The 17,234-nt window shown below is 38.6% G+C and overlaps 3 protein-coding genes across 8 annotated transcripts in view; 1 reads left to right on the top strand and 2 right to left on the bottom strand.

Annotated features, from left to right (window-relative positions):
* Window positions 1-1,326: 1,326 nt before the first annotated feature.
* Window positions 1,327-4,886, bottom strand: LOC306882023 (fidgetin-like protein 1). Its single transcript, XM_079436450.1, has 2 exons — window positions 4,777-4,886; window positions 1,327-3,437 (listed from the first exon to the last, which is right to left on the bottom strand). Exon 2 carries the CDS (start codon window positions 3,418-3,420, stop codon window positions 1,414-1,416), a length of 2,007 nt encoding a protein of 668 aa, XP_079292576.1. The 5' UTR covers window positions 3,421-3,437; window positions 4,777-4,886; the 3' UTR covers window positions 1,327-1,413.
* A 675-nt stretch (window positions 4,887-5,561) lies between these two features.
* Window positions 5,562-11,905, top strand: LOC306882838 (tubulin--tyrosine ligase-like). 2 transcript variants are annotated; one of them, XR_013785299.1, is made up of 8 exons: window positions 5,580-6,218; window positions 7,005-7,083; window positions 7,271-7,503; window positions 7,595-7,730; window positions 7,860-8,129; window positions 9,061-9,204; window positions 9,515-9,939; window positions 11,009-11,749. XR_013785299.1 is itself a non-coding variant. In XM_079437778.1 (7 exons), the coding sequence occupies exons 1-7, from the start codon at window positions 5,945-5,947 to the stop codon at window positions 9,693-9,695; spliced, it is 1,317 nt and encodes a 438-aa protein (XP_079293904.1). In that variant the 5' UTR covers window positions 5,562-5,944; the 3' UTR covers window positions 9,696-11,905. The 2 variants fall into 2 exon arrangements, 1 of the variants encoding a protein (XP_079293904.1); XM_079437778.1 differs by having other exon boundaries at window positions 5,562-6,218; window positions 9,515-11,905.
* Window positions 11,906-12,883: 978 nt separating this feature from the next.
* LOC306882837 (kinesin light chain 1) overlaps window positions 12,884-17,234 on the bottom strand; it is a 41,308-nt gene continuing 36,957 nt past the window's right edge. For 2 of the 5 annotated variants that reach the window (XM_079437772.1, XM_079437773.1), the window contains exons 16-17: window positions 16,506-16,569; window positions 12,884-15,103 (exon numbers count right to left, since the gene is read on the bottom strand). In XM_079437772.1, coding sequence (XP_079293898.1) covers window positions 15,038-15,103; window positions 16,506-16,569 — 130 coding nt within the window. In that variant the 3' untranslated portion in view covers window positions 12,884-15,037. The remainder of the gene's footprint in view (window positions 15,104-16,505; window positions 16,570-17,234) is intronic. The other 3 variants (XM_079437774.1, XM_079437775.1, XM_079437776.1) reach the window with 3 other exon arrangements.

Here is a 17,234-nt window from a genome sequence, read left to right as displayed (position 1 = left end):
ACTTCAGCACAAATCAGTTGTACTTTGACGATGAAGATGTTATGCTAATGCATAGGCATACAAACAACAAACAGAAAGAAATTTCAGGGAAGCCAGTCTCATCCAAATAAAGTGACATAATTCAAAGCCTACCGAAAATACAACTAAAAATCTAAACAAATGAATTCAAAACTGCATCGTATTTTGTAACCTGACCAAAATCACTCATGTTCAAATTCATTCATTCATTACTTTGTGATTTGGCCTGGGTGAGTTTCCTCACCACTGGACCAGCAACTTTTATTCCTCATGCCATCTGCGGCCACTCATTTAGAGCTCAACAATGCTCCTCTCCATCCATCAACAGTAAACGCATCAAGCCACAGTTGTTATCTGCTTCTATAATGCACAATTTGTTTTAAGAGGTTTATGCCTGGTGTCATCATCAATGGGTCTCTCTAAGAATTTATGAAAATAGCAACTTTGATGGTTTCCCACCAACTTCGAGTTCACCTGAAAACAACAGTTTAAGAAAACAATACAAAAATAGATTCTCCTGTTCTGAAAGCAAAAAAAAAAAAAAAAAGACTGAATACTGATCAGATGGCCAGTTCTCCACAGGCACAATGTGTAACTGAAAAAACTAAACCGACCAAACTGTCCTCTAGGAGGAGGATGAAGAGTTCAACTTTAAAACCCCTTCCAAGGCAAAAAGCCATTCCTCTGGTTTACCAGATGTGGTCCGAGACCACACTGGTTTAACAACAGGAAGAGCACTGCAAGAGCTGAACTCTTATCATGAGACCAGAATGCCTGCAGTGTTGCCCAACTTCCCCGCAAAATCCATTCACCAAGGCACAACACAATGGGAGAGTTGGCCCTAAGGTGTCTAGCACTGTCTGTACAGGAGTGAGAGCAGGTAAACATGGAAAGCCGTTGAATTCATTCTGCACACACAGAAGGTAGGGCGGGCAGAACATTGTACTAGCTGACAGTTCCCTTTTGGATAAGTGCATTCAGAAGGAAACAACAAACTCAAGACCCCATGTTCCTTTTTAGTGCAAACTTGGCACATTTCCTCTATATTACAAGGAAAAGAGTTGCAGCTCCTCTCTGTGATGCAACTGTTTTCAGGAAGACAACACTGCGGTATGCTAATTTTGAGGAAAGGCATAGAGTAACAAGATTTACAAAATCTTGAGTGCTGTTTTGAGTCAATCAAGCATGACTACCTTAATATGAAACTGCAGAAATGCCACTGTTTTTTCACAATCACAAAAAAACAGAGATTGTCTTTGTTTCACAGCTCTCTGAGAAGAATGTTCATGAAAAAGATGGAAAAAGACTCAAGAAAAACTGACAATTTATTTCAAGAAATGAACCCAACATTATAGTCACACTAACATAAAACTCATATAATCAGAACACATTCGCTCAGCGACCGCAGCCAAATGTCTTATTCCACTCTTCATATAACTCCAGATCTTTAGAAGAGACACTGGGCCGCACTGTTTTGAGAGCCTCCTGGAAGTCACTGCAGAGTATGGGCCGAACCTGTTCTGCTGAGATGGTAGCAATGTCACTTAGACGAATGCTTCGGATGGGGCCTAGGGCTGCTTCGCGACACAGCTGTGTCATATCTGCCCCTGAAAAGCCCTCTGTGCCCTGCACCACTTTCTCCATCTCATCTGCTTCCAGCTGGCTTTTCTCACGGGACATGAGGTTAGTCACTATCTGCCGGCGAGCCTCAGCCTCGGGGAGAGGGATGTAGAGTCGCTTGGCCAGGCGGCGGCGAGCTGCTTCGTCAATCTCTTGTGGCCGATTGGTGGCACCAACCACCAGAATGCGATCTTCTGCTGAGGTGGCAGCTCCATCCAGCTGGACAAGAAATTCGGTCTTGATCCGACGGGAAGAGTCATGCTCTCCATCTGTGCGCTGAGAAAGAAGGGAATCGATCTCATCGATAAAGATGACGGCAGGTTGGTGGCACCGAGCGATGGCAAAGAGTGCCCGTACCATCTTCTCGCCCTCTCCAACCCACTTTGAAGTGAGTGACGAAGCGCTGATGCTGAAAAAAGTAGCTCCTGACTGACACGCTATGCACTTCCCTATGAGGGTTTTACCAGTGCCTGGAGGACCAAAGAGAAGAATGCCTTTAGGTGGACCTCTAAGGCCAGTAAATATATCAGGTCTTAACATAGGCCACACTACGATCTCTTTAATTGTGGCTTTGGCAAACTCCAGGCCGGCAATATCATCCCAAGTTACCGGGGGGCCATGGTCCATGATCTCACTCATGATAAGTTCAATGATTTTGGGCTCAAAGTTCTTTAGTCGCTCATCAACAGGTTGCATGTCTTGTGGTGCATTTTCCTTTGAGTTGCCCTCTTCCTCTTGCCTTGGCATGGGAGAGATGAATTTGGAGGACGCCCCACGAGACCGATTCGGTCCAAGGCATCTCTTGGTGATTGCAGCAACGTTGGCCGCAGAGCCTCGCTGACCCTGATGGGAATGCTTTTTTTGCTGGTCAACGATGAACTGCTCTCGTGCTGATCTAAAATTAGTGCTGACACCTTCCTCTCGTCTCCGTCCCCTCCCTCGCGGTTCCTGCTCGCCTTGTGATGGGAATGAGCTTCTGTTGCTTTCAGTTCCTGAGTCATAGAAGTTCTTCCTCTTGGAGGGGTTTGTGGAGGAAAAGAACGCAGGCTGATTATGCACATTGGATCCACTTGTGCAACCCACACTAGACTGAGACACACTAGCACTGCCTGTGGAACTGAAAATGTTATGGCCAAACATAGGCGTAGATCCTGTTGGAGCTTTTAGAGCATTTTGTACCAGGGACATACGAGGAGGGGCTCCTTCAAGTCCTCTGGCCCACTCTACAGCAGTGCTAAGTGGGTTACTGACCCCACTGCCCAACTCAGCTCTAGATGGAGGTGTAGTGAGCCCATGAGCCAGAGGCTCTTGTTTTAATCCAGGAGGTGGACCAGAGACAACGCTGCCTTTCTCATCTCCCCTGCTGACTTCACCACCAACAGTGATGATAACATCTGCCGGATCTACCAGGAGAGCGTCTTCTTTTGACCTGGCCTGCATCATCCGTTGCACGCACGGCAGGTTGAACACATTTTCGAACGTTAGGGACGACTCCCATTTGTCGCTATGGTTCTTTTGATTGTGGGCCAGGTGCAGGGCACTCTCTGCATAGTTGTTTAGCCCTGTGCGTGGGTCGTCTGAGTCCAGGACTGCAGCGTACCGCTCCGAGTAGGTCCTGAGCAGGCTGGCAGCTCCGGCCGGAGAGAGCTCAGCACTCGCCCATGCATACTGAATGGACAGGACGTGTGCCCGGTAAGCATCAGCCGTCTGTTCAGGTGTACAGGAGCCAGACGAAATGTCAAAGGACCTCCTCTGCCACTCGTCCAGGTGTGCTCTGCTCATGCCTGGCCTGCTCCAGCCTGCATAAGAAGTGGGCACAGGATCAAATAATAATGTATATAAAAAAAAGAAAAGTACCAAACAACAATAGCATGGAAATTATTCTAGGGCTGAGCGATATAGCAAATATTCATGTTGTTTTCATAATTGTATAAAAGGTGATATAAAAATTAAGCAACTGTGAGTGTCATAACTTGAACGCTCTTAGGTGGCCATTAGGTTTCCTGTGTGGCTTGAGAACTGTTTTTTACTAAATCAACTCAAAACTGATTCATTTTCATTATGACTGAAAAAAAAAAAAATCTGGCACAACTTTTATGTATTAAAAACAGTTTTATATAAGTTGTTATATACATGTTATATATAATATATACATATAGATAATGAATATTAACAATAATAATCACTCTTCCCTGTGTTCATTTATGTGATGATCAGTGTGGATAAAATGTATTTTTAATGGTATTATACCTTTTGTATTAAACCATTTGACTTTGCTACAATGGCTGTCACGATTGGTATATATTAAATGTCATCAAAAGGCAGAAAATAAATGATATAGCTTGTATATTCTACTATCTGTATTGCCCAGGCCTGCTGTGTTGATAAGTGAGACAGTCATTTATAAGTACATATAAATTACACCTAATGTCAGTAACCAGTAAGTTACACTGGATATATATGTATGCACTGTTTGTATGTATATAGAGAGAGAAGACTATACAATTCAACATGCTTATCTAATTTTGTTTTCTCATAATCTTAAAGATCCTTCAATCAAAAGACTTTGAAATTAGGTTTGTAGACAAATGTAAAATGTCTGTATATCCATATGAGTCTTTGCAAAACTGTTATTATTCTTGCAAACAAACAAATACATGCATACATAAATAAATAATGGATTGGGCTTGATAATGTAGAAAAAACAGGCAAGAGTAGACCATCCATGTGAACTTCTTCAACAGTGTTTACAAACATCCCACTGGATGCACCTCTTGTCTGAACACAATTCCTGGGACTGATGGCTTATTATTTTAAATAGTAAAATAAGTTCATGATAAATAATAATCATGTGAGCATAAACTCTTGAATTTACTTTACTAACAATAAGTTTAAGCATACGTTATGTTACTGTAAAGTAATACACGAACACCCACTTTCACATGAACTGTATTAATGTACTAAATTACGATCTGATGAATGGTGTCCCAGGACATTCAGAAAGACAGGACAATATTTGATTTAATCTCTTAACGTGGAATCACAAATACAGCTTCAAACACATGTTCAAACACATGTACAGCTTCAAACACAAAACCCGTGTTCGTTTTGTTCTGGGTGAGGAAAGTAGAAACCTACCTCTGGGTTAAACGTATTTCTTGTGTAAATGCTGTAAGAAATAGCTTTAAGTCTATACAGCGATGTGAAACAAAACAACCATAACTTCCTTCATGATCCACGCAGCTTCCGGTCGCTGCATTCTAAGATCACGCGCGCCATCGCCTGGCGAAAACACATGTGACATAATAATAATAATAATTAAAACATATAGATTAAATAGATTATCCAGATTATTGAATACGTCGTTTTAGTGTTCATTTGATTATACTGATCTCTCTGATGTCATTTGTATAACACTGAACATTGATGTAAATTAATACATATTTATTTATTCACAAAAGTATGATTCTAAAAGGTTTGATTTTGATTGCATAGATTCTTATTCTAGACAGAGAGAGAAAAAGTGTGTTGCTAAATCATATAATATAATCATATTAATCATACAGACTTAAAACATAAACAAGATGTCATATTTTCCACGTAAATTATGAAAAATATGAAAGCTATAAAAGCTACATTTATGAGATGACAAGTAGAAAACATTAGCCTACAAAATTAAGGACAAAAGTCATATGTATGACATACGGCATAAAAAGTAGAAATCATTACATAGTAAGTCATAATTATATTATAATTATTATTTACCTAAATATAAATGTTCCTTATATAATTTAGCCTACATCATTTTTGCTCTGAAGATCATGACAATTATTCCAATATAGCCAAAACTCAAAGTTGCTATTTCTTTGACGTGCGTGGCATAAAACTACAGTACCCAGAAGTCTGTGCGGCGTGCGTGCGTTGACTCCCAGCAGTACGTCACATCATGAGCGTGTTGGGATAAAGAGGCTTCAACTGGGGATTTAAACTGCTGTATACTGTCTAGACGACTACATGGGAAGCGAGGAATTAAATGCATAGTTATATGTTCGACCTGTATTCTTGGGCTCTGTACTGCGCTAGCCCATTACTGGGCTGTGTTTTAATATCTGCTGTTCATAGACAACCATGGGAAGAGAGGAAGCTACTGTAGACTGTTAGCTCCAGCAGAGAAATCCTTCAAGAGTCACACCCTAATATCACTGTCCACGCCACTGCGGGTGATTTACAGATGCCCGGCCCTGCTGTTCTGTCTGGATCACAGTCTCTGTGCAGAAGCAACTAAGAAGCATCAAGAAAGTCATGTATGTCCGGTTTCGGTCTACTTTGCTGGGAGACAGATAACGTTAGTCGGCTAGCTAGTGTGGGATCATCATCACTCCTCTGGGCTTTTAGCAGAAGACTGAGGAACATGAGTTCACCGATGTACACGTTTGTATTGAGAGATGATAACAGTACTGTGTATGCCGAGGTCGCCAAGATCCTCATCTCTACTGGAAAATGGAAACGACTGAAGAAGGACAACCCTCGGTTTAATTTAATGCTGGGAGAGAGAAATCGGCTGCCTTTTGGACGGCTGGGTAAACGATTTCATCAAGAGCTGCATATTAAACATGCATATCTCATAATATGATCTGTTTTATAATCCCATGCTGTATGCATGTTTTAGTGTGCATTGAAGTTTCAGCAAGTTGTCATAATACTCCTAACCTATGCTTATTTTCACAACCAGTGCTTTACTGGAGACTGGACAGAACATGCTGTTACATTTATGATAATGAATAATGAAACGACTATTAATAATTGAACACTGGACACAGCAATGCTGATCACAAAGATTCAACTCTATAATGCATTCCTGTGGAGCTGTAACTGTGTAGTAGCATGTAATTACTTTGACATTTCAACATGAAATTGTTGTTTTTATATCAGTATTTTATTAATGTTTATATATAAGCTTAAAAGAGTGTGTACATGAAGTACATACACACATGTATATATAGCATACACGTATACACTATTGTCAGAATTTTGAAAAGAATGTTTTTTTTTTTATAGTCTCTTTTGCCCACCAAGGTTGCATTTATTTGATCAAAAATGCAGTAAATCAGTAATATTGTGAAAAGTTATTACAGTTTAAAATAACTTTTATCTATTTAATTTTTTTATTTCTGTAATGCAAACCAATTTTCAGCATTATTACACCAGTCTTCTATGTTGACTTGCTGCTCTAGAAACATTTCTTATTGTCATTTTATTCTAATTGTTGTTGAGTTACAAAATTGTATTTTTAGCTGCAGGACACTGCCGTCAGTGCTCAATATTTCGATATTTCAATGGCAAATACCCTGCTGTGTCCTCTACAGGTCATGAACCAGGACTGATGCAGCTGGTGAATTATTACAGAGGAGCCGATAAACTGTGCCGCAAAGCTTCACTGGTCAAGTATGCTGCTTATCTAAACATATCAGATGAAAGAAATGCATATTCAGATTTACTGTATAACCTCAGTTGAGTGATAATGTTTGCATATGTGAGTAATGTCTTCAAATCACACTTGTTTTCTTTATATACCGTGTAATAGAGTTTATAAATTGTGAATTATATTTAAATAAGCCTGTTTGATGTTTAGGATTATCAAAACCAGTCCAGAGTTAAAGGACTCTTGTAGCTGGTTCCCTGAGTCTTACATCATATACCCAACCAACCTCAACACCCCAGTGGCCCCGGCCACCAATGGCATCGGCCACATGAAGAGCAACCCAAAGACAGATGAGCGGGAGGTCTTCTTGGCTTCCTATAACTCCAGAAAGGAAAGCGGAGAGGGAACGGCGTGGATCGCCAAATCATCAGCAGGTGCTAAAGGTATGAATCTCCATCGGTCCAAAATGGCAAGTTAAAAGTGTAGTTTTGTTTTATGAACTCATAGTATGAGATTATTGGTCTCTTTGTTCAGGTGCAGGAATATTGATATCTCATGATGCAAACGAGCTGCTTGAGTTCATCGATAATCAAGGCCAAGTGCATGTCATTCAGAAGTATCTGGAAAGACCACTGCTGTTGGAGCCGGGACATCGCAAATTTGATATAAGGTAAGATGAGATGTATAATCCTTTGTGCAGAATGTTTTTGATGTGATTACAGAAAAGCATAGAATTGCAAAGCCCCATCCTAATGAAGTTAAAGTCAGTGGATATTCTCTCTGGCTGTCTTGTCTGTAGGAGTTGGGTGCTTGTAGACCATCAGTATAATATCTACTTGTACCGTGAGGGAGTGTTGAGGACGTCTTCTGAGCCCTACAACAGCTCGGATCTGCAGGACATGACCAGTCACCTGACCAATCACTGCATCCAGAAGGAGCATTCGCAGAACTACGGCCTCTATGAGGAGGGCAACGAGATGTTCTTTGATGAGTTCAGACAGTACCTGTTGACCACACACAGCGTTGCCATGGAAACATCTATTTTACCTCAGATCAAGCATATCATCAGGTGCTCCTTCAGCTTGTTTTCAAATCTGATTGCATGTGTGCCTGCAAATGAGTTGTATAGGTAGAAAAAAAATAGTGTTAGAGATGTACAGTGGGTGCAAAAGTTTATTTATTTATTCAAATGTAAAAGTTTTCCCCCCCATACAAATCAGTGTCATTATAGTATTACATTGTATACTATTATAGTATTTATTACTATTTTGAATTTTTTGTTTTTATTTACATTCAAATTTGTGTAAATTTGTTTTATTTTATAGTTCTATTTAGGTTTAATTTGGATTTCTGTTTTAGTATTTTGACTTAAACTTATTTTAATTTAGTTAGTTGATGTATGTTTTATTTCAGCTGTATTTCAATGAACAAAAGCTATCTTTAATCGTTTTAGTTATCAACACTGTTGCCAATTAAATTACAGCTTACAAATGTCAGTGGAAGTTTTTGAGAAATAAGAAACAAGGTGACATGAAATTCACAAGTGCACTAGTTCATCAGAAGAATTAGTGCAGAATCTTGAATATTTCCTACTAATTTTACATCACTTTTCTGTTTTAAATGTTTACATTTATGCATTTGACAGAGGCTTTTATTGAGAGAGACTTCCGTTGCATTCAAGGTACACAATTATTTTTAAATCAGTTTTTGCTTTCCTTGAAAATTGAACACATTACCTTAGCATTTCTAGCACCACACTCTACTATTGAATTAAAACTAATGCAAAATAAATAAAACAGATTTTCCACTCAGATATTTCACCCCACTATATAATGGCAATGTGACCTTCAGTAACCAGATGAGCATAACATTTAGATCAGAGATCAATTTTAACATTGTTCTTCAAGACTGAGCTCACTGATCCATTACAAAAATGCTTCATTTGAGGATGTCTAACTACCTGTGGTGTTCGTCTAAAATCCTGCGTCTTGTCTCAACAGGAGCTGTCTCACATGCATCGAGCCAGCCATTAGCACGAAGCACCTGTCCTACCAGAGCTTCCAGCTCTTCGGCTTTGACTTCATGCTGGACGAGAGCTTTAAAGTCTGGCTAATTGAGATCAACGGGGCACCTGCCTGTGCACAGTGAGTACACACTTCTCATTTGTTATGTCTAGAATGCATTCGCTCTGTGCAGCTATCCAGTTTTTTGATTTTGTCCCTTATTTTCATATCTAGTGGCTTGATGCATTACGTATTCCACATACTGCATGTGTCGCCACAAGGAGTTTTGGGAGAAAAAAATTGTAATGTATAATTCGCAGCACGTTTCAGATGAAAAAATGTGACTGGCAAATTCCTTAATTTTTGGATTATGGTTGCAGTTGCTAAAGCTTTTTTCCCCTACAATTGCTTCTTAAGTTTAATATTAATATTAAGGTTTTCTCTGTTGTAGGAAACTCTACCCTGAGCTTTGTCAAGGCATCATGGATGTGGCCATCTCCACAGTGTTCTCTCTGTGTGCAGATGCCCTCTCGTCCTCGCCTCCATTCTCCACTTCTCCATCTCTATCCAACTCCTGCTCTTCGCCCAAGATCAGAGCGCCCCATCACTTCGGCCCATTCATCAAACTATAAATTGCTGTTGTTGCCATGTAACCCCCTCCCCATAGTCCTGCCCGAAAACATCAACCAATCTAGGAGGCATAAGGGTCTACACCTGATCTTGGGGCTGAGCATACAGGGGATTCATCACTGTCTGAAGAGGACAGAAGGGAAATGAGGTCACCTTTGTAACCTCCTCTTCCTGTTTCCATCCATCATCTCTAAACCCAGAAGAGTCCACAGAAAGAGCGCGAGTTTCCAAAAGAACGACTGGAAGGTGAGGAAAATCCTGCACATACTGGTGTTGCAGTACCAGGAAATGTGATTTGTTTCTAGACAACAGTTGTTTGGGGCTTTAACACTCATAAAAGTAATTTAAAGGCAAATTTGCAAGCACACATTTGAATGAGGAAGGTGTTGCCACTGAAGAGGAGGGTTTACAGTAGCTACTTTACCCATAGATCCGTTGCGTCAACAAGACTCCTCAGGACTTTTCCAGGCACCTTGATGAAATGGAGAATAGATTTGAGACTTTAGTGCCTTACATATTCACTTTCTCACTAACACTAACTCCCAACAAGCTAATCTGGCTTTTTGTATGCCTGTATGTGTCCCATCAACTCCTATTATCTATCAGATTGTTCTGTGTTTTGTGCGGTTTGCTTCAGTGTGTACTAAATCATTTTAAACCACAAATGAATCTTTCTCAGAAGCACATAAGTATGATTTGCAGTGTAGTAGTCAACATTGTTGTGATTTCTACAAAACAGTGTTTGGTATTAGTAGCAGAGGATAACATGTTTGCATATTTACTTTTTTTTTGCATTGTTTTGTTGCTATTCTGTCCAGTGATGCCATATTTAGTTTCCCCACTGATTCTTTTGCTGTTAATACAAACACATTTTAGGTCTGGATCATAATTACTTTGTGACAGGCAATCAAAGAACATTTGGGAATTGGGGACGCACTTCCTTCTGCTTGTATTGTCAGGAGACAAACCCATGAGCATTCACAACTCATTGCTTATTATCCAGTAGACAAATGATACATTGAAATATCCATAATCTGTTTAGTTCACAATAGTTATTTCATTCATTCCCAGTTGTGTCAAGACTTGAATTGCATGTCAAAGCATGATAAAAGCAAGGCTCTTTATACAGACCTAGAGGAAGGTAGAGTTTTTATGTTAAGATGAATGCATCACTTCAACTCATTTTACTGTATATTGTTAAATTTATGCATAACAGAGTTGCAAAGATTTGTCTTGATTTTATTTAGCACCCAATATGGGAATGGGAATGGCTTTGTGAGTGACTGAATATCATTTCTCCATCATTTCGTCTTAGTGTGCATGCAGATATGACTGAGAGACAGCAAGCTCTGAATGGTTGACCTGTACACTGTTATGATGACTGTGATGCAAATGACACAGGCAAGTGGCTGTAGAAGAAGAAAGCAGCATTTAGGTGATTTTAACTGTGTGGTAATCAGATATCTGTATTGTTGTTTGGGGGAAATTGAAGGACTTCTGTTTAAGCAGTATTACATCTCTTTGAATCTAAAAGAAAAAGTATTGAATGAAAGGTCTGCCTATATGAAACAATGAGAAGGTCAGCAACAGTAAGAATAAGAGGAGATCGGTTATCTAGTTTTATTATGTATCTTTGCATTACTTTCATAAGGTTTGTCATTTTTTTACATAGACTTTGCTGTACAGTCTTTGCATAGGCTCTTTTGTAAAAAGAAAAAAATCTGAAGACAGTTGTGTGTAGCCTGAATACGGGAAAACATGTCCATTTAGCCAAAGATGAGTGTTTAAATATCCTCACTGCTGTCTAATGAACATCATTGGTTTGATTTAAGTTGTGAAACGTGGGAATGCTGTTTTAATCATGTTTTTCTCTGTATCTGTTTGAAGAAAGATCAATGCAATGTATGTTATTAGTAGTCTAGTGTGCTGTATTTGTTACTGTTGTTTTGACCATTTGAAAATAACAAAATACACTTTTACTATGTTGAATAGTAAAAGCCTAAAAGTATTTAAGTTATTCAAATAAATGCATCCATGTGCAATACATTTGTTTCCTAAATGCTCAGCACTGTCATTTTGGTTTTGAAAAGCAAGTACAAGTTTTGAACTTTGACTTAAGCAATATTTATCTATTACCCTTATTATATTTACATAAAGCCTGTGTTTATACCTTACTGTTATACTCAACATCTCTTAAAGAAATAGTTCACCCAAAAAAATAAATAAAATTGGCTGAAAAAGTACTCATCCTCAGAGCATCCAGGATGTAGACAAGCTTGTTTGTTCATTGGATCAGTTTGGAGAAATTTAGCTGTACATCACTTACCAATGTACTCACCAATGGATGCTCTGCAGTGAATGAGTACCGTCAGAATGAGTACAAACAGCTGATAAAAACATCACAAGCCACAAGTAAACCACACAACTCGAGTCCATCAATTAATGTCTTGTGAAGTAAAAACCTGCTTGTTTGTAAAAAAAATTAAAACATCCAATCATTTTAACTTTAAAATGCTTCCTCCAGTGAAAAAGTCCATCCCCAGTTGAAATCCAATGACATTTGTTTAGAACTGTTTTGGCTTGTAAATGGTGCTGGATCTGTACATATTTCTTTCCTGATTCAGGAGACAACTTTTCACTGGAAAAGCCATATTATGGGGACTTGTATTTTAGCCAGTAGCAATAGTTGATTGGTTTGTTTCTTTCACACATGCAGGTTTTCACTTAACAAGGCATTAATCGATGTACTGGAGTCGTGGATTACGTGTGATGTTTTAATTAGCTGTTTGGACTCATTCTGACGGCACCCATTCACTGAAGAGGATCCATTGGTCAGCAAATGATGTAATGCTAAATTTCTCTAAATCTGTCCTGATGAAGAAACTCGTCCACATTCTGGACAGCCAGCCTGAGAGAGAGTAACTCATTTTCATTTTTGGGTGAACTATTCCTTCAAGTCGTTTCTCTAACAAGTATCTGTAGCTGTCTGCCAAGTGCTATAAATGATTTTCTCCTCCTCCGCCTTGTGTTCCAGGTAAGATTTCAAAGATAAATCAATACATTTCATCACACACCCATAAAAAAAATAAAGCACATAGAACTCAGAACATAAAATGCGTAGAATGACCGGGGGAAAAGTTATAATATAATTCGACTTGCCAACAGGGGGAACCAAAACCCAGAAACTCTTACAGTACGTCTGTTGTCTTTATTCAAGTATGGACACTTTACCATATGATATTCAGAGCAACACACACAACCACAAACACGGCAGTAAATGAAGTGTAGCCAGCACAGAGACAGCCTGAGAAAGTGAAGATACATGAGTCCAGTGCGAAGTTCAGAATACACATATACACACATACAACAACATAATACAAAACATTATGAACACAAATGGTAGAAGAGAGACAGACAGTAGAAATGCAACATCAACAACCACAAAAATAAATATGTCAGGGTTATATCATACCGGTCACAACAGTCCCTGCCGTTACATACTACACACAGGTTGTGTCCTTAATTTCTAATGCTATATTGCCTCTTGGTAAGTTTAATTGGAACCTTTGAGTGTATATTTAGCAATTTAGGGTTACAAAATGTAAAGAAAATAAACAAAAATGGATTTAGAACTAAAGACCTCTGGGAGTGAGTGCCACATCAGTAACCCCGTTTAAAAACAAACAAAAAAACAGCAATGACGACTAAATATAACACAAACTGATCAAGTCAAAAACACAAAACATCTGAAAATCTAATTTGAACATGTGAAGGGCACATTTAGTCCCACAAGTGTGTAACAAATCTCAAATTAGTGACATAAAACAACTGAATACTCTATGTATAAAAATGTAAATGATATATTTATTCGTTTATAGAGTACAAAGATAACCGAAACGCACAAGCCAAGCAGATATTCCAGCTTTTGTCACTAAAACATTGCATGTGAGATCAAAACCAGCCAACACACAGTAGCTACCCTATTGCACATCGTCATAATGCAGAGCATTAATATGCGTTTTACAGAGAAAACACACTTGTACACACAAGATGAACGAATTACTGCATGAAACAGTAATATATTACACCCACAGTAAGAGTTACATGGATAAAGAGAACAAAAAGTAGAAACCAAGTCAAGGCCAGTTGAGCAGTGCACAATGTTAGCATAAATCCATGACATGATACACTGATATATAATGGGCTTTTATTTGACCACATTTATGTTTACTTTGTAAAATCGTGACAGACATTTGACCTTACAGAGCTCAAACTGTTCTGCTGTCACACTCAAAATCAATAACTTCCACATTCATTAGTAAGAACCTGCCTGAGGCACTCACAAGGCACACCGCTTTCAAACAGGTCCTGTAGTTAAACATCTGGGGACAAAAATCATATTCCAGTGCATTTTTATCTGGAGTAGCAGTACTTATAACTCCATGTTAGATAACAGCATAGATAAAGGTTGCGGGACCGAGACTCGAACCCGCAACCTTTGGATTACGAGTCCGACTCTCTAACCATTAGGCCACGACTTCCCCATTTAATCCATTCTAAACGTATAGATTTCCACGGCAGTGTAAACCATAAAAAATAATTTTATTTGTACTATTTTCCTATTTCTTTCATTACAAGCCAGATCCCTTCCCACTTCTCAAAAGCAATAAGAAAATGTGCATCACTGAACCATCACTCATGTAAACATAGACCTTCATAAACAAGATGCAGTTCTCTCTTTATCAAGGGACTAAGTTTGATTGAATCCATACTTTAGCATCATAGTGTAACTCAAGGTATAAACAACATTAAAGTCGTCAATAGCAGAATATTAAGTCACAAAGAGGGAAAGTGGTACCAAAAAAAAAAAAAAAAAAAAAACTAAAAACATGGCAACTTTATGTCTATAAACACAAATATGCACACCTCTGTCACTATAATCCTTCATTAATAAAAACAGTCCTATAGTTGTTGGTTTCAAAAAAGCATCAAAGTACATCTCAAAATAAAGGAAAATAAACCACATGAAAGCAGCAAAAATGCCATTAGAGTGTCTAGACTCAACCTGAGCCTGAATAGCATTATCTATTTTCTGGTTTTCGACAAATGTTCATCTTTGCAGAACATCATAATCTCAAATTTGTTGTGCACTTTGGTTCTGGTTGAGTTTTTACATCAGTTGTCATTTCTACAGCTAACTTACCAGAAATTAAATACATATACAGAGACACGACAGCAAAAGTAACCTCTGGAGAAGGTACTCCTGTCAAAAACACAGTTCACTTGAGCCCGATGATGAGACGTCTTAGTACCTCTCTTCATCGGGACGTCCAACAGCAGACCTTCAATGCGCCAGGTTAGTGTGACTGGAACTCAGGTCCCGTGACTTCCTTAGACGATTATTTCGTTCCTGATGGAAATGAAAAGAAAGAGACAATAAATGGACCCGGATAGATCCTGAAGTAAGTTCAGGGTAAAGTCACTCTCAAAATAGCTTCCTGTAAACAGAATCACTACAAGAAAATTGTATACTGTAGCTTTGTTTTGCAGTCTATTTTACATTTTATAGCATTTAATACAATTATCAATTAACACGTTGAAAATGTATTAGTTGACATTTTGCCAGGACACTGAGTTGTGGGTATCGGAGCAGAAAAGGCCAACAATCTATGCTTTACGTACTTTAAGTAGCCATATTTGGGTGAAGGGTGTGACCTGAAAGAAGCCCACAAAGAGAAACAAGAACAGGCCAAGCAGTTCTTACACAGCCCATGAAAATCAAGAGTTTTCTTTACAGTATTTCTTAGTCAAACAGGAAGTTGGGGTGGGACATAAAGGGCTTGTCCCTATACTATATAATATGTGAAAACTATGTGTATGTGTCCTGAGATTCTGAAGTGCACATCTAATTGACATTTAACTATCCCATAAGGCCACACGACAAATGCCAGTGAAGTGACACAACTAATGCCATAAGTGATATGACAATGATCACCTACAGAATGTCTGGATTTCATTCATACTACACACATTCATACTATCTAGATTTTTATCAGTCATACAGTTTGCTCTATTTCCGACCTTCGGTTTAGTTTACAACACAGCTGTGAACCTTGATTTGCTACTTGCTAATGCTAGCTGGCTACAGGTTTTAAGGGGAAGAGCATTCAGATTCTAGAAAGCATTTGATTGGACAAAAAAAAAAAAAAAAAGACCACCCGTTTTAACTGCTAAAATGTTATCAAACTTTTAGGAGTATGTTAGCATTTAGCTGCAACGCTAACAGACGTGCACTCACAAAAATCTCAAATGAATTACCTTTTCATTACGTAGTATCCTTAAAAGAATATTTAGACCAAAGAACTGAAATAATTGGAATAAGATCATGTGAAATACTATTGTTGAGGTGCCGATACACGTCTCTTTAGACATTGCACTAAACAATGCATAAACTTTAGGATTGTTTCCTAAAAAAAATGTATTTTGTAGCCCAAGACCATCAGTGGTTGCGAAGTATTTTAGCAAACAAAATGAAATGTGTTAGTCTGTGACTTCTGTGAGATCTCACACATTCATTTCATTAATGTGTGTTAATATGGTAATAATGAAGCTGTGGATGTGTTGATAATAGATGCCCCCAAAAACAGAGTATGAGACTGAAAGAGCCAGACAGATGGGACAGAGAAAAAAAAAAAAAACAGAGCAGGAGGCACTGTGCGAGACCAAAAGGAACAAAATGGAGACAAGAGCAGATTGAATGAAAAGCTGAAGAGAAAGCTGTCGAGAAAGATCAGTGAAGGAAGTTGTCTTACTTCGAGTTCACCCACAGGTTTATCCGGCTCGTTGAGGACTCCAAGAGAGCTGGCCCTCTTCATGCTGCATCCGAGAGAGCCACATGCAAGCACGTCAGTTAGGTCAAAGGCCAGGGGTGGGGGTAAGGTGGGGTTTGTGGGATGGGAATGTGTGGGTTAAAATATGTTAATGCAACTTTCACTCAATGATGTTACCTTACAATGTGAACTGAGATAAAAACAGCACAGTGGAAACACATGCAATGGCATACTGTGTGTTATATTAGTCATTCGCCATTTAGATTTTGACAAATCTCCCATTACTCACAAATAAATATTTTTATAGAGAACAAAAAATGTTTAAAATGTACAGTGCTAACATTACGGCTGAGATATTACAATTCAGGCCGCTGTTTATCTTCTGATTTGTCACTTATGTAAAATATGTCTGTATTTACTCACCCGCATGCTGTTTCAAGCCAGTTCTGTGTTTCTATTTTTCACAAACACATTAATAAATGGCCTGTAAATGTATTACACCAAGTTTAACATTGTTGATGTCAACATGACATTGGTTTTCGGATATATATAACCAAACATGACATGCTAGTTATGCAGGAATATGAAGGATGCAAAATTATTTACAAAGTCTCATATATATATATATATATATTAATGCGGTTTCCTTGTCCTTTTTGGAGATCGTCAGGCAATAAAATCATTCCTGTTTGAAAAGACATGAGGGTGAGT

Source organism: Barbus barbus, assembly GCF_936440315.1.
Source record: "Barbus barbus genome assembly, chromosome: 16".
In the NCBI taxonomy this organism is placed as follows: Eukaryota; Metazoa; Chordata; class Actinopteri; order Cypriniformes; family Cyprinidae; genus Barbus; species Barbus barbus.
This window is presented reverse-complemented; position numbering and strand designations above follow the sequence as displayed.

Excerpts from the sequence above, each read along its gene's own strand:
- LOC306882023 (XM_079436450.1), bottom strand. The coding sequence starts at position 3,420 with ATGAGCAGAGCACACCTGGACGAGTGGCAGAGGAGGTCCTTTGACATT.
- LOC306882838 (XM_079437778.1), top strand. The coding sequence starts at position 5,945 with ATGTCCGGTTTCGGTCTACTTTGCTGGGAGACAGATAACGTTAGTCGG. Across the intron at positions 7,084-7,270 it reads CGCAAAGCTTCACTGGTCAA|GATTATCAAAACCAGTCCAG; the intron begins GTATGCTGCTTA and ends TTTGATGTTTAG. Across the intron at positions 7,731-7,859 it reads CATCGCAAATTTGATATAAG|GAGTTGGGTGCTTGTAGACC; the intron begins GTAAGATGAGAT and ends TCTTGTCTGTAG.